Source organism: Biomphalaria glabrata, chromosome 4, assembly GCF_947242115.1.
Source record: "Biomphalaria glabrata chromosome 4, xgBioGlab47.1, whole genome shotgun sequence".
Taxonomy (NCBI): domain Eukaryota; kingdom Metazoa; phylum Mollusca; class Gastropoda; family Planorbidae; genus Biomphalaria; species Biomphalaria glabrata.
Genome location: NC_074714.1, coordinates 48,300,325 through 48,325,809, shown reverse-complemented (window position 1 = coordinate 48,325,809; position 25,485 = coordinate 48,300,325). Strand labels below are relative to the sequence as shown.

Genomic DNA, 25,485 nt, shown 5'->3' with positions numbered 1-25,485 from the left:
GGAATACAAGAAGCTGTTTGATATTTTTATCAACATTTTGTGGATACAGTGATTGATTTATTATGCACTAGTTGATGAAGGCTAATAAAGATTAGGGTTAGGGAAAATAAAATGTAATTCTTGTTTTCTCATTAAATGTTGTTAGGGCTTGGTCACACTTCATGTTTCCCTAGAATCTAAGCTGTGATTAGGTACTCAGTCACTAATGTATATGTCCCAGGAACAGATGTGATTAGGTACTCCATCACTAATGTATATGTCCCAGGAACAGATGTGATTAGGTACTCTGTCACTAATGTATATGTCCCAGGAACAGATGTGATTAGGTACTCTGCCACAAATGTATATGTCCCAGGAACAGATGTGATTTGGTACTCCATCACTAATGTATATGTCCCAGGAACAGATGTGATTAGGTACTCTGTCACTAATGTACAGGAACAGGGCTTATTATTAACATGAATAGAGGACTAACTGAAGTCTAACACAAAGCACTTAAGACCTAATGTTAGAAACATTGAACACACTGGACATTAGAACAAGGGAGACTATGGGGAAAGAAAACACAACAGGGCTCTTTTGCGTTAAGTATTGTACATGAGCTATGGGAATCTGGATTAACACTAGAAGTGCTTCTCTTTTTCAATGGTAAAAAAGCTGAAAGTTTTGCTAGCTTTTACAAATAACATAACTGAATGTTGGATACAAATTATTAATCAAACATTTGTTTTAAATAAGCAATGAAATTTTAGTTATATAGATTGATATTTTAAATTAAATATGTACCTTAATTTTCTTTCTTTCTTTATAGAGGAACTTGTGTATGCAATCACCAGTGGCAATAGTGCTGGAAAATTTTTTATGGATCCTGCTGCAGGGACAATAACTCTTCTTTCCAGTCTGGACTATGAAACTACTACATCCTACAGTTTGGAGATCACAGTCAGAGTAGGTTTAAAACTTGTTTTTCTAAACTTAGTGCCAAGCAACAAAATCTGATTTAATATGTGACATAAGCATATTGTCTGTATTTTTTGCCCAGATGCAACTTAAATAAAGTATTATTTGCTCTTTTAATGATGCACTATTAATACTTTTTTGCTTGCAGTGGTGTGAAGTTCTTTTTTAACTCTTTGACTCCAGAATTATTTTCCACATTTCGATGAAATGCCCTTTTTATATAACATAAATTAATATTTATAAAACAAAAAAAAATTATTTTAATATTAATTTTTGAAAATTCTAAAGGAAAACCTAACTAATGGCAGAAACGTCTCCCGAATCTAGTTCAGATCTAGGAAAAATTTTAAAATTCAAATTGAAAAAAAAAGATTTAAAAAAAATCATCTTTATTTATATAAGTCACAATACTTTGCATAGGAGATCTTAAGCTAATTATCCATTTCAATGCTTTGGAAAAAATGAAAACTGACCAACTTTGGACAGGTCAACAGCTCTAGTTCTAGTAAATATATTATGATCCTAATTAATAAAAACTTTATTTTTACAATATTTATTCATATTTCACAAACTTTATACATATTTTTACAATATTTATTCATATTTCACAAACTTTATACATAACATATAAAACAATTATCTTTAGCTCATTATCCCATGTTACTGCTATCATGCTCTAAAACCACAGAAAATCATAGCCTTTTAACTCTTTCAGTGTGAATTATTTTGATCAAAACAATTGAGTTTTCGGGACCAAATGCAAATTTTCAAGGGGGTTTGAGTTACTAAAACAACTATAACTTTTTTATTTTATTAAGTAATCTAACAACTTTGATTTTAATTTTAAAGGAAATTGAATGGGCTACAAAAGTATAGTAAATAAAATAAATTATTCAAACAAAACTTTTTTCATGAATTTTAAACTGAGTGTGGAAAAAGAAAATATTTTTAAAATTCATTAAAAAATCAATATACTGAAAGATTTAACCTTTTAATTAAACATTTAATCTATAAATATTTAAAAAATCACAATACTGAACACATTAAATCATTTTAAATTTCACAAAAGATGAACAAATGCACTAAGAAATTGAATTATTTACATTTTTCAGGTCCAGGGAAATAAAGTAAAAAAGAGGAACTAATTACATAATGTTGTCTTTTTTTAAAATGTGTTGGTACTGCATTGAATTTACTATCAAAACAAAGACAAATCTATCCCACATCCGGGAAGTTAAAAAAAAAGAGAAATAAAAAGTTGAACATAAAAAGATAGTGAAATAAATATTATAAACCAAGTTACTCGCTGAGAGTAACGCCGCACTCTCTAGCGCTAGTAAAGTTACTCGCCTAGAGTAACGCTGCACTGAAAGAGTTAAGCCCCCCACTCTTTAAAAAAACTTTCTCTGTAAAAACATGTTGAAAGAAGAAAATTTAGGATGTTTAGTAAAGGGAAACTGTTTAAAATAAATTTTTAACCTATCAAAAGCACATACGGAAGTAAAATAAAAATGAACAAAAAATGTCAAAGCAGCCTCATTGCCAGCATTGATGTGTACATTGTGGCCAGGCCAAATCAATATTGGGAACATCCAGTATGGAGTTTAGGTTTTAAATATTTGACATGGAGTTCAAAGTCTTGATGATATTCTTTCTTAAGTTTTATCTAAATCTCCATCACTTTCCAGGATAAAGGTTCACCCTCTCTGAGTGTGTCAAGTACTATAACAGTTACAGTCACTGATGTCAATGACAAGCCTCCTGTGTGTGCCTCTACGCTCTACTCTGCCACAGTAGATGAAAACTCCCAGGGCACATCTGTTGTGACTGTGTCATGTCCTGACTCTGAAACTGTTGGTACAGTGGTCTACTCTATCACCTCAGGTAAAAATTCAGACACTAAATAAAACAACTTAACCTATCTGTAGTTAATATAATTAGAATAATTATTAATACCGACAGTTACTACATTGTCTGTGAAATTGTTTTTTTCATTTTGTGTTGAATAAATCAGTTTTTCTGCTTGGCTTATCATGTAAAATTATACTTTGTTGTTCTGGTTTATAGTGTTGGCATTGTTTTTTTTTTGTTTTATTTTCACTTAAATTTTTTATAGTTATAGACAATGACCCAAAAATGTGCCAGGCACATGTTACAAAGTATATTTTAATATGACAATAGGATTGAGCCTACTTATGTAAGTAGGGCCAAAAGTTCTTTTATAAGCTATTGGCGTCTTTATGTAGTAAAGATTACATTTGCAAAATACCTACATTTTCAAGTGCTTTAAATATGTCTGAAATAATGGATTTTGTCCTCATTCAAATAAAATGAAGTTCCCCTTTCAGACCTTGTGGTCTATATGACAGATGATGTAAAATTCATCTGATTCTGTGGCCTACGGTTAACGAGGGTGTCATGTGGCTAGCACAATGAAAAACCACTTTTACTTTTCCCCTACTAATGTCAGATACCCATTAGAGCTGGGTGCCAGAAGATCCCAAAATTAAAAATCCCAGTCTTCGCCAGGATTTGAACCCCAGACACTGGTTCAGAAGTCAAGTGCTTTACTACTCAGCCACCGCGCCTCAAATTCAAATAAAATACACTTTTAATATTCATTATCTCTGTCTTCAATGTTCTTTTCATCCATAATCCATTGGTGTCAACAATAAATATTCTATTTAATCATTAATATCATAAATTGATATTTGAATATCAGAATCACATAGAAGTATTCCAGTTTAATTATGATTCTTCTCCATTCTATTTTCTATAAAATCAATGACACTTAATGGAAGACAACAAATAAACCCTAATCTTGTGAAATAGAATTTTTCGAGTTGATGTATTGCTCTTTGCTACTTTTTTTTCCCTCATTTGTATTTTACATTGTCTTGTAGGGGACACAAACAGTGATTTCAACATCAACCCAGCAACAGGAGATATCACCACTGCAGCAAGCGCCAGTATAAACTATGAAACAAAACAAAGCTACCAGCTTGAAGTTACAGCCTCTGATGGAGTGAACTCTGCCAAGACTTATGTTGAGGTCAGCAAACTGCAATTAAACTTGCAATTGTTTTGATAGATTATTTAGCCCTCAAATTCCTCATCACCAATTTCTTTATAAAGAAAAATTGATCTTTAAAGTAAAAACGCTCTACATTTGAACACAATTTTCTAAAGCTTATAAAATAAGTAAGCTGTCAACCTTAATAGTAAATAGTGTTTGGGTCAAGAAGATCTTTTTCTTTTGTTTAAAACTTTTGAAGCTCAGAGACTAGATAATTTATATTAGTTTACTTTCTTTACTCTCATAACTGTTCCTGATTATTTTAGGAATCACAATTGGTTCAAATCTTACTTCCGAATATTGGTTTTTATACAAAATTAGATGTAATATAAGATGAGGGATGAGAGTGCAAAATAAAGATGTTGGTACTAGATCTTACTACTTTTCAGGTCAAGTCAATTTCAAACTTTCTAACTGTAGGATCTTGTGCATTCAAACAAACATAGGATTATTTCATTGTTCACACTATAATATATTATTTATAATACTTGACTTTTTCTCCCTGAAATATGAAGATTTAAAAAAAAAAATCTTTTTGAAATGATAGAAATTTTATTTGTATTTGTTAGCCAATTTATAAATACAAAATTGTATTCACATTTTTATCAGTAGAGTTTATTTATATTTCTTGGAGGAGTTTTGAGTGGGTTAATTGGGTAAGTAAGTAAAAAAAACATATTCTAGTTAGCTGGTTAGTTGATGGCTGCCTGGTCGTGCGGTTTGCCCACTGGTCTGTCATTCAGATTTATCGATGGTACTGGGTTCAAATCCTGCCCGCTCCCATCTCCCATCATTCTGCAGGAGGTTAGGACTAGGAAGTAATTATCTTCAACTCTGAAGGAACATCCAAAACATGTAAAACATTTTACAAACATTTTATTTGTCTTTAGTTGCAAATGTTCAAAATACTAACACATTTTTTACTTTTCTCAGGTGACAGTGAAAGATGTTAATGAGGCTGAACCTCAGTTCAGTCCTGCTGGGCCCTACTCTCTTACTGTACTAGAAAGTGAATCAATCGGCTTTGTTGTCAAGACCATCAGTGCCACTGATGCTGACACATTTGATACTGTTAAGATATATTCCATCCAAGGGGACATAACTTCAAGGTTTATGATGGATGCAACTTCTGGAGTTATCAAAGTAATCTCTGTTTACATTTTTGTAATTGTTGGCAATTGTGTGTATCAACAGTTCATTACAATATCCCTTTCAAATCTTGCTATGTATAGGGGCAGATGATGTTTCTGTGGCCATCAGTTTATGAGTGTGTTTGTCATACACTGTCATATACCTATTGGAATCTGAGGGTCCTACTACCAAGCCCAAACCCTCACACCCCTTGGTTCAGAAGCCAAGCAATTATCTTCTCTCCCTTTATGACTAATTTAAATTAAAGTTACTAAATACTTGCTATTTTCTATCTTTATCTTATATATTACAGATGTAAATTCTATAGAAGAAGATAATTTTAATTCACTTGTCATGTCTGGTTATATAAATATGAGCCTTTGAGTCTCACATTTAAATTACATTACAGGTTGAGATAGCAATATAAGAACATTTGTTTGTTCCATCAGCTTTACTTCACATTAGTTGAATTAAAGTAATGATTGATAGCCTCTTTGTATGATATTTGATTATTGATCTAAAAAACAAATGAGCTTTAGTAAAATTTGGCCCTGAGACTGTGAAAGTTCAATTGAAAATACTGATGATTGCCTTTCATTTATATTATTTGTTTTAACTTTGACAGCTCCAAGGACTGTTGGATCATGAGACTACATCATCTTACTCTCTGACTCTAAAAGTGGAAGATTCAGGGGGCAAGTTCTCTACCACCACTCTGACCATCAATGTTGGTGACATGAATGACAACAGTCCAGTCTGCCAGCCCACATCTGCTGCTGTGTCTGTGAATGAGGGTGCGACCTCTGTTACTCTCTACACACCATCATGTAGTGATTTGGTAAGCACTTTTATTTATACGTTTATACATTACTTGGCAGTGAAAATTTAATGAAGGTTAAAAATAGGTAGATCTACAGCTTAAAGAAAAAAAAACGGGCCTTTTAAAAAGCATAATGTTGTATTATAGATAATTATTGGAGGTGTGGTGGCTGAGTGATAAAGCACTTGACTTCTGAGCTGGAGGTCCTGGGGTTGAATCATGATGAAGTAAAAGTAAAGTTCCCCTTTCAGACCTTACGGTCTATAGGGCAGATGATGTAAAGGTCATCTGTTTCTGTGGCCTACGGTTAACAAGGGTGTCATGTGGCCAGTACAATGACCAACCGCCTCTACTTTTCCCTAACTAATGTCAGGTACCCATTAGAGCTAGGTGGACTCAGAGGTGCCCAAAGATCCCGAAATTAAAAATCCCAGTCTTCACCAGGATTCGAACCCCGGTCCCCGGTTCGGAAGCCAAGCGCTTTATTGCTCACCCACCGCGCCTCATCATCAACTTCATTGGGTACCTGACATTAGTTGGGGAAAAGTAAAGGTATTTGGTCATTGTTTTGGCCACTTGACACCCTAGGCCACAGAAACAGATGATCTTTACATTGTCTGCCCTATTGATTGCAAGGTCTTAAACGGAACCCTTTGCATTACTTTGTATAGATAATTATTGTATGTGATTTTAACTTTAAGTATAGCATTGCTAAAGAAGATTTCCATTAGAGATTTGTGATTTTTTTTAATATTACTTAACTTAAGCCAGGTATTGTGTGCTACTTATGTCTGTGGCATCTGATCACTGCTATTTCCAAGCACTTGTAATTTGATTTTCTTTGAGTTAACAATACTTTTACTTATAAAGTGAATCATTTTTATAGCATTCAGCTTAGTAATAATACTAGAACATTGGATGTACAACAAATATTCAGCAAATTATCTTGTTCATCTTTGTCTTGTTTTTTTTTGATAGGATACAGTTGCTACTCCAACTTTAAGATACAGCATTTCTAGTGGAAGTCATGCATCTCTTGACATAGACACAGCCACTGGTAAATGGTTCATTTTATAAAAAGAAGTTTTGTTATTTTTTACAAAACTTAAATCAACTCACCCTGTCTGTGCGTCTGTCTGGTAAAATGTTTGTACATTTTTTTTTCCAAACTTAATCTCAAATTATTATCTCAGTTATTTCCTGTATCTTTCATAATATGAATTAAAAAAAAAACTTAACCAATTAGTTATTTAATTATTTTGTTTGGATTGGAAAAGAGAAAGTATTTGTTCCTGACAGGTGAGGTGGTATAAGTTAAACTAGTCCCCTTGAAGAGGCTTGAGCCCTAAGTGAACAGCCTTTTCTTTTTTACCTTTTTAAAAAGGGATCACTGTAACCTTCTCCTTTTTTTCCACACACCCACCTTTTCCAGACAAGTGATAGGATCATTGCCCATTAAAAATTTCTAATCACACAGATTTATTATTGTTAGTTTAGATCTATTTCAAATTTAATCACATGACTGAACCCAACTAATTGATATAAGAGGCTTTGTTTTTTTCTTTCAAACATATTTTTATCAATTTGCTTATTTTTCTTATAAAAAAAACTTTCCAAAATTATTTTTTTTTTACATCTAAAATACTGAAATTATTCTCTAACTTTATCTGAAAAATGCAGGAATATGGTAAAATATTTATATTTACATTTGCATACATTCTTGTACTGAATGTTTTGATATTGAAAAAGTTGTTCACATTTATTAATTTATTAGCTCGATTTTTTTTATGATACATTGCTTTCATGATATGGTTTTTAATATGTCCAGTTGTATTAATAATAAATAATTGATTCATTTACAAGTATGCCTTATAAAGCCTTGTTGCTGAAAGAATTGGGCAACATTATTTTCAGCTTGTTTAAAAAATAAGTGAAGCCAAAATAGCTTGGTTTTTGTTTAAGGAAAAAGATCAAGGTTCTGGTGCAAAAAGGAAAAAGAGTTAAAAGTTGTGAGAATTTCATAATGACAGCCTCTGATAAGAAAATTTAGCCACAGCGTTTTTATATGATGTTCAGACTGCATGGGGGAATAGGTCTCCTCACGGAACAACAAAATCAATGTTAACTCTCCACACTCTTGTATGGTCGTGAGACCTTGGTGCTCTATAGAAAGCATCTAAGGCTCCTTGAGCACTTCCATCTTAGGTTCCTTAATGGGCATACTTGGCAAGACTCCCTTGCTAATAACCATGTCTGTTGGAGGTTGGTGTGGATAGTATTGAAGCAATACTTACCATTCAACAGCTGCACTGCATCAAACTGCATCCAAATGTGGGGAGTGACCACATTCCAATGATGATCTTTTTTGGCAAGCTTAAAGGAGGTCAGTGTAACAAAAGTACTATAAAGATCATCTCTATTTTGCACTCACTGGCATAGAGGAAAGTAGCTGGCAGCAGATGGCTTCTGAAAGAAATAGTTGGAGAGCAGTCAGAAAGGTCGCATAAGGCCCAAAGAAATGGCCTTTTAGAATACAAGCCCAGAAGATTTAAAGAAAGCTTAAACAGACAAACAGACAAAGCTTAAACAACAGCTTTGTCTGCATCAGATTTGTAAAAGTATTCAGGTTGTAACAGGGTTTGCATAGTCATGGGAAAAGCTGCACTCATTCTTAATATTTAGAACCTAAGACAATGCCATTATTCTTGGCTAAGTTATGACATTTCAGAGAAAATCATTCTTGGTTAAGTTTATTACATATTATATAAAAACATTCTTTGCTATATTAATAAAAGTCATTTTTTATCATTTTACATTTCACTATCAGATCCTTTTTTTTATTTAGTTTTGTCAACTTTGAATTATAGAGAAAACAGTTTTTTTACTATTTGTAACTGAAATTGTGACAGACTAATAGCACAAATCTTTACATTTGTTTTTTCAATTCCACCTAATTAGTGCAATAACAAATTAACTGACAATTACTTAGACCATCTATAATTAAATATGCTTTTGGTACACCACAGGTGCATTGTCACTGATAGGGAGCTTTGACTACGAGACCATCACAGTTCACAATGTGATCATTCATGTGAGTGACCAGGGGACACCCACAGCCAAGACTTGCACTGTCAGTGTTGTGATCAATATCAACCCAGTGAATGAGTTCCCTCCCATATTTACCTCTGCTACCTACTATGCCAGCATTTCTGAAAGTACTGCACTAGGTAAGAAGTTAGTATATCTTCTGCATATCACAACTTTTCGGTCCATATATCTTATTACTTATTTAATGAGACACTCAGCTTTTCATTAGAACTTGATAATATCCTTTAATATAAGCATATTTTCTAAAATTGGTTATATTTTATTTTCATATTTACAAATGAACTCTCTAACATTATATCCTGGGAGACATTAATGTTTATACCAGCAGGATCTAAAAGAGAGATGATTTAAAAACTAATCTTCTCTACCCTTGACCCACACTGCCTGACTTCTCTCCAAAATGTTTCCCCTGCCAATATTTCATGTGTCTAAACAATTAGTACATTTCTTAGTAGGAAACAGTTGTATTTTTGTAATTAATAAATAATTGAATTTAACCATTTCTAAATCATTAACAATCATACTAGGACCTCAGTATCTAGAAATATTCATAATATTCAATGGCAAACAAAATATGTTATCTGTAATTACAAATCTTGAAATATAACATTTTATATTTGTTATCATTCAAGAAAACATTAAATCTTACTAGTTTTTTTTTTAACAATGTTTCATTTAGTGCTTTATGCTAATGCCAACTTTATAGTTTTTTAGGAAGAATCTAAATTCTTACATATTTATTTTTATTTATTGATCCACATCCTATAGACACTTCAATAGCACAAGTGACAGCCACCGATGCAGATATTGGACTCCTACAAGGAACTGTACGCTACTATATTGTCAGTGGGGATGCACAGCAGCAGTTTGCTATTGACCAATCCACAGGAAAGATCAAAGTGGTGAAAGCTTTAGACAGAGAAGCAATCAGCACATATTCTCTAGGGGTCAGGGCCAAGGATGATGATCCTGGATCAGCCAATGAAAAAAGTGGTCAGTTGTTTTTTTCCTATTGACCCTTCTATTGTGATCCCCAGGAATGATAAGCGTGACGTATATACCCTATATACGTGATAAGGGATATGCTTTTTGGCAATTATATCTAGCACTTGGCATGTTTTGTAGCTTAAGCTCTAAGTTCAATACAAATACTTTCTTACAGGAGATAGTGAATACTTTTTACCCACAAAAATTGTAGTTTCAGCCAGATGGAGCTTTTTAGTCTAATTATGTTTTTTGAAAACCCTACTCTGTGGCAGGGCTTTTTTTTTTTTTCTCATGTTCATTATACTTAACATGTTTCTTTTACCTGTGTGCAGCTGATGCTGTTGTTCAGATAGACATCACAGATGTGAATGACTGCACCCCTGTGTTTAACCCTACTCTCTACACTGTTGATGTGTTGGAATCTGCCAATTTTGGGCCTGCTGTGATCCTGAAAACCTTCACTGTTAAAGATGATGATATTGGAGCTAACGCAGCCATGACCATAACTATAACATCCGGAAATACTGGAAACAAATTCTCAATTTCTGGTAATTAGTATTAGTAGTTTTTGATTTGACCAACTCCATCTTTCTTTATCATTTCTTTATTATTTGATAATGAAATGTTTGCCTACAAAATGTTTGCCTAAAATTTGTTTGAAAATTCAATCAATGACTTGATTAATATGCACACACAAAAAAGATGAAATAATTTTTCATGGTAAAGTAGTTCTATAAATTATAACATTTGGTAAAAAGTTTTAAAGAAATAGAAGGCAAAAAAAGCATCCTAAGCATGTTATCTTACTTAATTAACATGTATAGAAATATCTTCTACATTTGAAAGTGTTTCTTTTCATAAGCTTTTTTTTTTGACAATATAGTAAGTAATTTTGTTTTATATTTCTGCAGGCACAAGTCTTATCCTAAGTGGCCAATTAGATTATGAGACTATCAAATCATATGAGCTGGTGCTGACAGTAACAGATGGAGGTACACCATCACGAAACTCAGCTGGCCGAGTGTTGGTGAATGTACTCCCAGCAAATGACATGGCACCCCTGATGACTGTAAGTACTGCTACAACGACCATTCCTGAAAGCACTTCTGTGGGGACACTAGTGTATGATGCTGATGCCACAGGTATGTTAACATACTCTTCTAGTTTGGTTTTTAACTTACTGTTAAGCTAAACTTGGTCAACTTTGTCAAAACTGAAGATTTTTATCATGTTTGTAAGTATAATTATTATTAGTGTTCTGCCTTTTAAAAATAATTTTTTTTAAAACTAAATTGCATGTGTGTTTTAAGGTTCATTAAAGTGATAATATGTAAATGTAGATGGTTGCCTGGTAGTGTGGTATGCATTTTAGACTGTCATCATGATAGTCCTGAGTTCAAATGTTACCCACTGCCTTCACTTGTCATTCTGCATGAAGTTTGGGCTGGGACTTGATAATCTTTATTTTTGAAGGAACATCAAAAATTTAAAAAAAACAATGTTAAGTATGTTAAAGGGACATACATATATTCCATATGCTAGGAAAAATTTGTACAAATGCTCCTTCTTCCCTAGTACTATTAGAGCATGGAATGGGTTGCCTGAGCCAGCCAGGAAAACCAATGAACTGGCTGAGGTTAAGTAATTGATTAACATACATGACTAGATGCTTGACACGTAGGATGTAATCTTCTTCTTTTTTGAACTAACGTCAGTATTTTATAAGATTAGATCAGATAAGATACAACACCAAGTAGTTTTAATTGTTTGAAAAGGAATGCATGGTTTTGCACATTAATATGTATAGATTATGTGCAGAAACCAATTTCAGGCATGCTAAAAGACATTTTGACATCTAGAAAACCTCTGGATATAGAATTTTACTTTGTTTATACCAAGATAAACTAATGTTTTTAGCTGATAGCTTTTACAGTACCAAGTGAGCATCTTCAAATACGACTTGATTAGCATAAGTGGTCAAATTTACTTCATGATTCTAATTACAGTTAAGGAAGATGTGCTTTGCCTAGTTAAGCAGGAAGTAGACAATCTGGCATTACACTTCTAACTTAAAGCCTATGCGTTTAATAATAATAGAACAATAACATTTAGTATAGATTGCAAAAATAGTTAGATTTCTCTGCTACTTTATCAAATCTTGATTAGATTTAAACTAGAGACTAAAATATAAAAAAGAGACTTCTCACTATCAATGTTTTATATATTGATCTAAAATATTACCTCAAGAGTAGTCTTGTTTGATAAGTTTCAATGTAATACTATTTTTAAAGTCTTGTTTTGTGTTTGCATCTCTAGATATTGATGCTGGAGTTGATGGCCAAATTACTTACAGCATTGCCAGTGGTGTTACCAACAATGAATTTGTCATAGACTCTGCTAGTGGTGAGCTGTATGTGGGATCTCTGCTGGACTATGACACAACACCAAACACCTATGCCATTATCATCAAGGCCACAGATGGAGCTGGAGAATCAGATGCCAGCACCTCCACTACTTCTTTGAGCATTATATTGTCAGATGTCAATGACAATTACCCACAGTTCAGCTTGACTATGTTTATTTTTAGCATCAACGAGAATGTGGCTGTGGGAACTACTGTTGGCACTGTTGTGGTTACTGATAAAGGTCAGAGTTAAATACATTTTTGTTGTTTCCAGGGATGCTGAGTCACTATCCTAATTAACATATTCATTCCAAGTACTAAAACAAATTTGATAACATATTCTTTTTTTCACCCAGCTCTTCAATTATAACTATGCATGTCCATATTGCTTCTGTTTAATCAATACTAATTTCTTTGCAAGATTTATGGTTAGCTAAGCTTAATTTGATCTCCAATTCAATTCCTTTTTTAATTTGGCCACACAAATCTAAAATAATGGTCACATAAATCTACTTTGATAGTTGAGAAACAAAGTTTTACTTTGATGGCTTTGTGTATTCAGATTTTTCAGATTACACTACAGTAATGTAGCTTTGGGTCATTAATTGCCATTTAAAATTAACTTTTGAATTTGTTTAAATGACAATATTTCTATGAAATGGTCTTACTTTTTCTGTTTACTTCTTTCGTACAGATGTAGGCAGCAATGGAGCTGTGACTTTGTCTAAGGTGGGAGGCAATGGTTTGAACTTCTTTGATATTGATGCTACCACTGGAGTTGTTACTACAAAGACAACTATTGACTATGAAACCTTTTCGGTAACTTTACACTAAACTTTATGATTGTTCTTGTTTTGTTACCCTATACATCATCATGACTTTGTTTTAGAGAGCTGTATATTGTCTTCACAATCATATGACATATGCGGATTTAGAGGTGTCTAGAAATCTATTTCAACTCACAACTTGGTTAAACTGAAGAAACACAGCACTGAATATTTTTTTCTTGCTACTTTTAATATTCCATTCAATAAAATAAGTAATTTAAATAGAAATCCTCTGTACAAAGATAACTTAACTATAGTTGAAATTAAACAAACATAATAAAATTCAGGCAATCAATAATAATCCAGCAAAGAATAACCACAATAAACACTCTTTAAATAGTGATGTACAAAGATTCTTCTGGATTCTTTAGATTACTGATATTAAATTCAACAAGCTTCCCGAAATTCTACCTTGATCCTACATCTAATTCATTAAAATCAAAGTTATCTAGAAGGATCAGCGCTTTTTGCCCACACATAAATATGTCCTAATAATGCAGACAGTTCCCATTATCACTGGTTAGTTATTATTGTGTGCTGTTAAGCATAACATATACACACACACACACTCATGTGACACTTACATGTTGCCCATAACACATTATACTTTTGACATTTCTTTATAATGTCCCATTTCAGGCTGCATTCTAAGGTGTTTATTAAGTATTAAATAGAGCACTAAGCTATGACATAATATTATACATACTGGTCAAAGTAATTGATAAAAAAAACTTTTCCATTGAACATTGTGATCCTTTATGTTGAAATAAAGCTATTTAGCTTCTGACATCAGGGAAATATATAGAAAAAAAGTTAAGTTCCTCTTTAAGACCTTTTGATCTATAGAGCAGATGATGTAAAAGTCATCTGTTTCTGTGGCCCATGGTTAATGAGGGTATCTTATAGCCAGTACAATGACCAATTACCTTTACTTTTACCCAACTTAAGTTAGATACCCATTAGAGGTGTGTGGACTCAAAGGTGTCAGAAGATTCCAAAATTAAAAATCCAAGTCTTCAACAGAATTTGAATCCAGGACCACCAGTTGAGAGCAAAGTACTTTACCACTCAGCCACTGAATGTATGACCAACAAATATTAGATGGTTTTATTTTATTCAGTGAAGTGTAAACATCAAATAAAAAACAACTTGACCAGCTTTCTATTCTTTAGGTATTCTATTTGACTGTCAAAGCTCAGGATGGAGGAACACCATCACTGACCTCCACAGGCCTGGTCAAAGTGACTATCAACAACATGAATGATAACAATCCAAACATCGTACCTGTTGAATTTGCAGTGATTGTCCCAGAAAATGCAATAACAGGAACCACAGCAATGACTTATGTAGCTACTGACAAGGACACCAATATTGATGTCTTCAGTTTATCTACTGCTAATTCTTTTTTTCTGGTTAGTGAGATTTGAACTATAAAAATAAATGTATTCTAAAATCAGCTACACTATATATGTATGCTGTAAGTGTATTGTATATATCAATATATATTTAAAACCAAATTTAGTAGGTACATAGTTCAACTGCATATCTCAGGATGAAAAAAAATGTTATATTTGGTACATTTTTAAATGGTGTTAATTTTTTCAGTTTAAAAAAAAAAAGCGATGATTTATTCAAGTTTTGCCATTTTAACTAAGATAACATCTCTGCGTGTAGATAAAAGGTTAATATTTTTAAAAAGATTTTGCTCTACATACATTTTATCAATTCTTTAGGTTAACTCTGCCACTGGGGAAGTGACAACTAAAGCTGCACTGGATAGAGAGACTACAGCAAGGTAAGTTAATGCAGTAAATATTGATTATTATACAGCAAGGTATATTACAGCAGTACAACTTAATTGTACTACAGCAAAGTACCATTATTTATGTAGTATAACTTGAATGTAAAATGTTTGTTTACTGAAATATTATTCTGTTTTTCAAACTATATTCAGCACAAAAAAACAAGAGCTAATCTAACTTTTTCAAAATTCAGTTTTCATGCTTCCTTTATCTTCCCTGGATAGATAACCTTACCACACTTAACATCTGTTCTGTTATTCATTTATTTGAGTTTTTCTCCCATAAAATTACCTGGTTGAAATTAGGGACAAATATGTATAACAAAAATTTTGTTTGCTAAAATTTTAATTTTTTATATAATGGCAATGTCTTTGATTCCAAAGATTAAGGATGAGTGCAGTGTTTCACACGACTACACAAACCCAGTTGTGACCTGCATATTTTTCTGCCTCTCATGCAAACTAAGTCATTGTTTACTGGCAGTCTAATTAAGTTTTCTTACCATCTTCTGCGCCTGTCTCCAATACAAACTTTCCATTGGGTATCAAATGTGTGTCCCACCGCCTTTGTGAGAGCTCTCTGTCTTTTTCATCTGCTGCCAGCTACTTTTCTCTATGCCAGTGATGTCAAAATGGTGCTTGAGCTAATCTTTATAGTGCTTACTTGGGGTACATCTGTTAGGCTATCCTCCTTTAAGCTGGCCATAGAAGATTGTCTTTGGCATGCGGTCATCTCCTATGCAGATAAGTGTCCTACCTATTGCAGCTGTTGAATGGTAATTATACTGTCTACACTGGCCTCTGGCAGAATAATGGTTATTTGTAATGTAGTCTTGCCAGTGTAAGCTCATTATGGCATGAAGGCACCTTAGATGGAAGCATTCGAGAAGCCTTAAATGCCTTCAATATAGCACCTAGGTCTCAGAGCCATACAAAAGTGTAGTGAGAACCACTGCTTTATAAACATTTATTTTTCTTGCTAAGTGAAGAGGCCTATTCCATCAGACTCTCAGCTTAAGGCTTTAATAGTTTAGAACTTTGTGAATATTTTTTTCCTTTATGATTATTTTCATTGTTACACTTTATCATTATTTCTTTCTGCAGTTTTGTTTTGTACATATGGGTGAGAGATTTTGGCACTTCCAGTGATGCCAGCATACACACCTCCACTGCCACACTGACAGTTATAGTATCAGACATCAATGACAACAGCCCTCTCATCACAGGCACATACACACCATCTATTGCAGAAGACTCAGCCATCAACACCCTGGTGATGACTATAGCAGCCACTGATGCAGATGCTGACCAGAACAGTCAGTTGGTCTATACTATCACTGCAGGCAATACAGGAAGTGCTTTTAAAATTGATTCAACTGGCAGAGTTCAGGTTTGTATAATCTTGAGCTGCTTCTGTTTTTGTTTTCTTTGAATTTTTCAAAAATCTAGTCTCTTAGATGAATTAAAATGCTTTGGGAAATGCATTGGTTGGTATAGCTTCTGGTGAGAAAAGGATGGTTCTATTCTTCTCATGGTAAACATTGTTTAAATTTCATCCACATCATCGCTTTTATTGGTACAAAATTTGTGCCAACTATTGACTCTGATATCTTACTATGTTGAGATGACATGTTGGAACAAAGCTTTCCTTTACATGCTATAAATTTACTTTCAATGTTAATTCAGGTTAATTGCTGATTAAATAATAGACACACACTTATCACCTTATCACACACACACACACTTATCACACACACTCACACATACATATATATATATATATATATATATATATATATATATAATAAGGCTTGTCTTCGAGTTCGAAGAGCAGTGAGGAATGCAGTATTTCCCATGGCTGTGCATTGACATTGGTGTACATGAATTAATTTATTATTTTTCAATATACAAGGTTATGTGGTTATGTGCATTTTTATTCTTTTCTGATACTGGTTTTCTTAAGTCTCAAAGCCTTTTTTTTTTTCAATCAGGTTGCCACAGCTTTGGACAGAGAGACTAAGGCATCATACACTCTGACAATACTTGTAAGCGACAAAGGGACACCTCCCTTGACTGATCAAGTGAATGCAGTCATCACTATCACAGATGTTAATGATAACACCCCTGTCTTCTCCCTCAGCTCTTACACCTTCAACATCAATGAAAACTCTAATGTCGGAACTGCCATTGGTACAGTTGTGGCCACTGATGCTGACTCAGGGGCTAATGCTGCCCTCACTTACAGTTTTGATTCTTTCACTCTTGGGTCATCGTCTCATCTAGCAATAAGTGGCTCAACAGGGGCTATCACTGTAGCAGTTGCAGCCCTTGACAGGGAAATTGCTCCTACCTATACAGCAACTGTAAAGGTAACACACATTTTTGTTTAAATAAAAAAAAATATTTTTAACATAATATAAAAAAAGGTGGCTGAGCGGTAAAGCACTCGGCTTCCAAACCAAGGGTCCCGAGTTTGAATCCTGGTTAAGACTGGCATTTTATTTTGGGATCTTTGGGCACCTCTGAGTCCACCCAGCTCTAATGGGTACCTGACATTAGTTGGGGAAAAGTAAAGGCGGTTGGTCATTGTGTTGGCCACATGACACCCTCATAAACTGTAGACCACAAAAACAGATGATCTTTACATCATCTGCCCTATAGACCACAAGGTCTGAAAGGGGAACTTTACTTTTATTTTTTTTACCAGTATTTATATTGTGAATACTTGTAGAACAGCTAAAAGTCTGGGTATGGAGGCATAAAGCACAGATGTGCTAAAGCAGGCTAGGGCCCTCCATGGGCTGTAGTGCCACTGGGATGGATGGACAATGGTAAAATCCAACCACTAAACTAAAAAATTATTTACATTTTTGTTTAGGAAAAAAAAGCAGTAATAACAGACATATTGCGCGCAATTGAAACCAAAATGCTGCTTTAATTTAATTTAATTTAATGCTTTTGATTTAATTTTCCTTGCTAGGTGACAGATTCTGGTACACCAATGTCAAGGACAGCCTACGCCCAGGTGACTATATACATTGATGATCTGAATGACAATGCCCCTGTGTTCAGCAGTGCCTTATACAATGGCAGCGTGAATGAGAACAGTGCCACCACAACATCTATAATGAAAGTGGTGGCCACTGACTTAGACAACAATGCCAACGCTGCCATCACTTACAGCATCAACAGTGTTTTACTGAATGGGACTAGTGCTGACACTTATCTGAAGGTTGGTTTTTTTTTTCATCAGAATAATTTTGTGCTATTCTTAAGATATAAAAGTACCAAAGACTAGGAAATATAGTAGGCCTACATTTGTAAAGAGAAAATAGTTGACTAGAGTAAAATAATAATAAATTTTTCTCTTATGCTTTTTATTTTTGTTTCACATTATTTCTTATGAAAAAAAGTTTAGTATATAAATTCTTTGTCACTTTTTTTACAATTGAAGACTTATGAATGGATTGTATTTTAGATTGACTCGAGTACTGGAGTCATCTCACCAAAGACATCCATAAATTATGAAACTGTGCAGTCCTTCATTTTTGTTGTTGTTGCCACAGATGGGGGGACACCTGCTTTGTCAGCGACTTCAACAGTCACAATTAATGTCATAGATGTCAATGACAACAACCCAATTTTTCTGTAAGTCAGTAACATCTGCAATAACTATAACATGAAAAGAACTATAGAGAAAAAATGTGTTGGATAGGTTTTACTTTCTTTATTCTGGTGTAAACAAAAGGATGTTGTTTTTTCTTATCTTTATTGCTAGTTTTTTATTGTTTATTTGGTAATGCAGTTCTTTTTTTGTATTAAAGCTAGTAATTCAAAATATTTTTTTTTTTCGAAAAAAAAAAAGAAGAAGAATTTATCATACATTTTATATATATGTAAATAAAATAGAATAGGCCTATATATTCTGTATATATTCTGAATGTGCAGAGAATGAATCTGTTTGTCTGTAGTTTAATATCAGCCATGTAGTAATTTAGTCATTTTTAATGCAATGAATTGACTTTTGCCTGTGTCTTAATTCTAGGCCAACTTTTTACAATGCTGAAGTGGCATACAGTGGTCAGTGTCAGAGTGTCATCACAACTGTGACTGCGACAGATGCTGACACTGGTAGTAATGGACTTATCTCATACTCCTTACAGACAGCTGCCTACAACTATCTATTTAGCATGAATGCAAAGTCCGGTAAGTCACAAGAATATTTTCACTATATATATATATATTTCTAATGTAAAACGTTTGAATTTTCCTCAAGGTTGTCTCCTGAAGCCTTATTACCACAAGGCAGTGGTGGTTTGAAGTCAGAGTACCCTCTCCTAGATGAATTGCCTTACTAGGCTGACAGGGACGGGCGCATTCCTGAGTCTTAGATAAAGAGGTCATGGGTGGCCCATGCGTCATGGTCCCTCTCTCGACCTTGATGATGAGATAGAGATGGAGAATAGACATCTATAAATTTCAATCTAGGGTATTGAACTTTAGTTAGAATATTTATAACTCTCTTGAGTCAAATTATATATATATAAAGATGTCCTATATCTACTTTCTGATGTTATGATTTAAAAAAAAAATTTAAACTTTTCTGCTTAATAAAATACTTCAACAATGTACCAAACTGTGGCAAGGAGTAATCAAGCAAATATGGGCAAATATTTTAATGCAAATAATATAACTTCTGCTTTTTAAAGTCTGGGTCAACCAATTGACTTGACTTCTAGGTTTTGGATGTAACTTCGGAAAGGAAGATTTTATTTATGCTAACCCAAACCCCTGCAGAATGACAGGGATAGCTGTGGGCATAAGGATTTAAACCTGGGACTTTTTTATTTTAAAAGGATGATTTTTCCCCTTTTAGAAAATCATAAATATATCTTCTATATCATTCTCCCCACCACTGGTCAATCTGATCTGATCTGATCTTATAAATTACTAATGTTACTTAAAGTGAGTAGATGATTATGTCATACACACTTCATGCATCAATCTAGCCATGCATGTTTATATTAATCTGCTAGGTCATTGGTTTTCCTGACTGATTCAGTCAACCCATTTCAGACTCTAATGGCACTAGGGGAAGAAGGAGCACCTGTACGAATTTGTAGTAGCATATGGAATAAGAAATGTGCCTCTATCTTTGTGTCTTTTTTAAAGTATTTTATTATATTTTGTTTTTGTATTTTTTAAATTAAGGTTCAGTGTTTTATGTATTATTGCTACTTTAGTCTAGTGTCATAAAGTGTCTTTAAATTTAGTTTTATATATTGTAAATATTACAATTGTAAATACATTTATACTTGACTGTATTGAAACTATTATACAAAAGTGTATCCCTAGTTAAACAGAGCTCACACATGGGGTTATTTATTTAAAAGACTTAGGAGTTGTAGTATAACATTATATTAATGTCTTATTGTCCTAGACCCCTTTGGGTGCAATGTGGTGGCAGAAATCTGAAGTGCATTTTATATGCCCATGCACTCATAAATTTAAGGTGTCTCTATGAATTGTTGTGTGAGATAAAAAGACCATTATTGTGTTTTTGTTTTTACTACCACCTTCTGTTGGTTTCCAGGGGAACTGAGCCTTAGTGTTGTTGCAGACACTTACACCAGATACTCACTAGATATACAGGCAAGTGATGCTGGCTCACCTATCAAAACTGCTGTTACTGCTGCTAAAGTGAGAGTTGACACCTATGTACCCAACAACCAAGTGGTAACATTCAGGCTTCTCATTCCAAGGTATGCTGGGGTATTTTTATTAAATCTTATAATATTAACTTGACTAAAGCAGATTCTAAAGTAAATTCTCTTATAATATTAACTTTTCTAAATTATATTTTTCTAATATTACATTTCATTGTCACAGCAAGAGGTTTGTTTCAAAGTCTGGATCTTAAACAAATTAATATTACATGAAATTCTAAGCCTGTAATGCTGATTTCTTTGTTACTTGGGGTGCTTTTTTATGATGATATACATATATAGAAGTGACTGGTTTTCAAATAAGAAAGAGGTAGATTTCTTAAAAAGATCACAGAACATACATTGAGACCTGCATATTTAACATACACACAAATCAAAGCTAAAGTCTAAATGACTCACCTAATGTGGTCTCATTTGCATCAGATATGATGAAATATGTTGTTCACAAGACACGTGAAATAGATTTACATAACCAAGTCAAGTATTGCACTTTTCTTTCAACCTGACTCCCAGAACTAGGCATTATTACTGGAGGCTACAGGTTAAGATTAGTCCTTAACACTTTACTTATTTTTTGTTTTTTTACTTTTCTGACAACTCTTGTTACTCTTGCTTTTCACAACAGAATAAGCTTTTTAAACCAGTCAGCATCCTTCTTGACCAACTTGCAGACAGTTGTTAGAAACAAGTATCCATCAGCCCTTGTTAGACTCTGGTGTGTCCAGGAGTATGATGGTGTTTCACAGTTACCTCCCAGTGGACGTAGAAGATTACTAGCTGAGCAGTTAGTTAATTTGTTTTTCTTTTTTTATTGATATGGAAATTAAATGTTAGGCATATGCAGTTCAATTATTATAATGATCTATTGAATGGTTGCCTAAACTAGCCAGCAAAATTAATGAATTAGCCTAATGTAAGTATCTGATCTATGTAAATGATTAAATTAAGCACATGAATATGTATGAGATATCAATAATGGACTCAGAATCTATCTTTTCTAAATCATCAATTGACACAGTTTTCCATATTAATAATATTTACATTCATATTTTCATTATAGTTTTAGTAAAAATAAATATATAATAATGTGATGCTACTTTTAATACAAAAGAAAGATTGCTGTTATAACTTATCTTAGTATAAGACTAAGCCGTTACACATTTCACAGACCAGTCGATGCATTTGTTTATGTTGTGAAAGACAACAACAGTGAGTCATCTAGTAACCTGAACACAGCTAAATCATTCCTGACACAAGATGAGTTCTTGGCCCTTGTTGCTGCTAACCCACAGGGAGATCCAGGTTCTAACATACAAGGTAAGATAACTGTCCAGATAGTGATGCTAAATAATTTCTGTAGGCGCAGTTTTTTGTTTGTTAATGTCTTTACATGCATGTTTTATTAAGTAGCCTATAGTTTTCCAAAGATCTCTGTCTGATGCAAACCTTACAGCATTATGTTAATGTAAGTGTAAGTTTTACTCCTTTTGCAGTCCACCCTTGTTTCTTAGTGCATCTGGAGTTTCTGATCTCCTCTTACCACATTTCTACTGTAGATGAAAAACTTGTAAAGCTTTGTTTCTTAATATTACATCTGTGTAATTTATCTCTGTCAAGAAAATCTAAAGGAATTTTCTGTGTCTTAAATATTTATAGCCTAGTTTTTCCAAAATGTTTTTTCATCACTGCTCCTTTCTTAAAAAGTATTTATCTTTGGTTGCATCATTACTTTTTCTAGTCATTTTTCTAAAATTGCTAAATCAATGGCTTTTTTTATGCAGTTTGTAATGAATTATTTGATAGAAAACCATCTCATATTGCACCCTTTCTAGCTACTTGAGATTACCCTGAATGTATGTTATAAATTACAGACATTTCTTCATCAAAGATAATTGTGCCTTTCTCCCATCCATACTTCACATACTTTGGGAAACACTTCTTCAATCACGAATATAAATTCAGTACTTTTGTTTGCCACAGGGAGTGCTTGGGACTACTACAGGATTGTAAGTGTGGACCCTTACTATGAAAAGAGTCAGAGCTGGTGGGACACAGACTATGGGAAAATTATCACTGCCATAGCCTGTCTGCTTGGCCTGATCCTGTTGTGCCTGCTCATCTACTTCATTGTCAGATGTTGCTGTGCAGGGTAAACTTTTACATCATATTCTCTTTACCAGTTAATCATGACAGCCTTTTTTTTTTCCATCATTCAACATTTGTAATATGTTTTTTTTTAAATTCTGTTTTTGTACATCATTTATTTACATTTTATTACATTACTGAATACCAGCTTTTAAATATAGAGAGTTAATATTTATTTTTATCTAAAAGTTCAGTTATTGGGAATGCATAAAAAAAAAATATTGAAAATACAATACTATAGGTTGGCATGTAGAAGCTAGCAAAAACTCTGGAATTTCTTTAGTGAAGTGATGGTAGATTGAAAACATGACCCAGTTTAGCTAAGATACCAAACTAATGGACAAGAGTTGTTTTGAGAGTGCCTAGAGTAAAGACATGTTATTTTATCATCATGGATATTGGACAGGACACTTCCTATTGGATTAAATATTTAAAATTTACAAACAAGTAGTCTACTTTAAATTTTGTTTTTGTTTTATTGAGTAAGTTAGATCTACATGTTAGACTACTGTTAAGACAAGACTCTTCAAAAATAAGAAGACCCTCTCAGGTTCTAATTTAGAAACACTTTAATATTCTTACAATTTATGTAATCATAATATTTTTTATTCTGTTCATGTACATATTTTGCGGCTTCCTATTTTTTAACATCTCTTCCATTCAATAACCAAATTTGCACCATTTGTCATTCACACCATAATATGCTATGCTTTGACTGTAACAACTTCATTCATTGATACCAGAGCTCACAGAACAACTACTACCAGTAAATGCAAAAAAACAATACATTGTTCCTTTGATAACACTATCGATAATGGAAATAAGAAAAAAGTTTGTAAATATCAAATTAGGGCCTTTACCTTATGAAAAGCTCCCTGCCAGTGTATGTTTACCTGGATTGCTGTGAATATCCAGTAACTTAATCAATGTTATATCTTTTTCTCCAACTAAATTTACTAAAATGTTAAATTGCATAACCAGTTGTTTCTTTGTAAAAGTTTAGTTAATTTGCACTGTAATTGATTCCTATCATATCTGCTTAACTTTCAGGAGCAAAACCTACAAACCCAAGACTCGTGTTGCTGAAGTTGAACCTGTCAAACCAGCTCCCCAAAAGAAAATGATAGATTATGCATGGCAACCTCAGCGTAAGACTATTTAAAAATTATCAAAGCAGTTCACTATGTGAATGTATGTGTCATGGCTCTGAAATAGTTCTGTTCATTTATAAATTAAATTGATGTTAATTGCTTTAAGTTTGTTTTGTAACATATTTTTTAAAGTTACAGACATGTGAAAGTATGTTTTAAATGAGTGAGACACAAGGATTGATAGTTGATAAGTTTTGTATGAGTACATTTGGTATATGGTATAACTTCATCTTTTAGTGCCACCTTTATGATTATCTTTATTGTTTATTTGTATAGCACCCCCAGATGATGGAGGACAACCATACAGAAAAGCTTTCCCTCCCATGTTGATCACAGATCCAATGACTCCAGTAATTTCATTTCATTTTTTGTTTGTTATTAAATTATTAAGTTATTAAGTGTGATGTACATTACTCATTCTTTGTTTTTTGATTATGTACTTTAACTAACTATTTAGTCGACTAAATTTGAGACAGGAAAATTTCATTTTAGTTTCATCCTTGCAATAATGCATCTCTTCATTACAGTTTAATTATTGGTAGTGGCTGGTTATATACCTTTGCAGAGCATATTTCTTAGGAAATAATGGAAGACCAAAGAGAAAATAAATATCTTTTTTTCAAAAAACATTTTCTTACTTAATATTTGTTACATTTTTTTTCAGCCTCGTAGTGCGGCCAGTCGGCCCATTACATCTTCTAGTACTAGGTCTAGAGGTCCTCGCTCTCTAATTCTCACTACCAATGATGACCCAGCTCCACCTTATTCAGTTAATAACAGACATTTTGATGGGAAAGCCATGGATCATAGTGAGCATTTTTTCACCATTTTTACAGGCATTAGCCACATCACAGTTTCAATCACTATTAAGTCTGTGTCACAATTCAAAACACATTTATTTCAAACTGTAACTAAACAAGCAAAATATTTTAAAAATCTTTAAAAAAAAAAAAAAAAGCTTTACAACTATATCTCTTAATACTGTAGAAGTTATTTTCTTTATTCAACATTCAAAATAATTAATTGGTTAGTTTTTTTTATTGATACATGTTTTGTTAGGTATAATAAAATAGTTGTTTATAGTTTCAACTTAATCCAAGAATTGGTGTGGGAAAAATAGCATATTTAAATTATCTAAGGGGATGAAAGTTTACATATTTTACATATAAGCTTTGTAAAAATTATCACCCATAACGATTCCAATAACAAACTCACTAAAGAAAAAAAAATTATTGTATCTTTGTTTTATTAATATGATTAAAACTTAACTTCTTCTAACAAAATTGAGATTTTTAAGATAAACCCATCAGCACTCTTATTTTTATTTCAAGCATTTGTAAATAATTTTT

The 25,485-nt window shown here is 33.0% G+C and overlaps 1 protein-coding gene across 3 annotated transcripts in view; it reads left to right on the top strand.

The window, feature by feature from the left end:
• Positions 1-25,485, top strand: part of LOC106079921 (protocadherin Fat 4-like) — a 103,198-nt gene that overhangs the window by 76,219 nt on the left and 1,494 nt on the right. For all 3 annotated transcript variants that reach the window (XM_056025321.1, XM_056025320.1, XM_056025319.1), the window contains exons 42-67: positions 812-948; positions 2,649-2,844; positions 3,864-4,012; positions 4,970-5,179; positions 5,793-6,005; positions 6,966-7,044; positions 9,014-9,214; positions 9,864-10,088; positions 10,415-10,630; positions 10,994-11,224; positions 12,399-12,728; positions 13,181-13,305; positions 14,486-14,725; positions 15,047-15,108; positions 16,219-16,504; positions 17,106-17,483; positions 18,095-18,346; positions 18,593-18,762; positions 19,160-19,320; positions 20,708-20,876; positions 21,466-21,624; positions 22,009-22,157; positions 22,821-22,989; positions 24,036-24,133; positions 24,413-24,486; positions 24,801-24,945. In XM_056025321.1, coding sequence (XP_055881296.1) covers positions 812-948; positions 2,649-2,844; positions 3,864-4,012; positions 4,970-5,179; positions 5,793-6,005; positions 6,966-7,044; positions 9,014-9,214; positions 9,864-10,088; positions 10,415-10,630; positions 10,994-11,224; positions 12,399-12,728; positions 13,181-13,305; positions 14,486-14,725; positions 15,047-15,108; positions 16,219-16,504; positions 17,106-17,483; positions 18,095-18,346; positions 18,593-18,762; positions 19,160-19,320; positions 20,708-20,876; positions 21,466-21,624; positions 22,009-22,157; positions 22,821-22,989; positions 24,036-24,133; positions 24,413-24,486; positions 24,801-24,945 — 4,824 coding nt within the window. The remainder of the gene's footprint in view (positions 1-811; positions 949-2,648; positions 2,845-3,863; positions 4,013-4,969; positions 5,180-5,792; positions 6,006-6,965; positions 7,045-9,013; positions 9,215-9,863; positions 10,089-10,414; positions 10,631-10,993; positions 11,225-12,398; positions 12,729-13,180; positions 13,306-14,485; positions 14,726-15,046; positions 15,109-16,218; positions 16,505-17,105; positions 17,484-18,094; positions 18,347-18,592; positions 18,763-19,159; positions 19,321-20,707; positions 20,877-21,465; positions 21,625-22,008; positions 22,158-22,820; positions 22,990-24,035; positions 24,134-24,412; positions 24,487-24,800; positions 24,946-25,485) is intronic.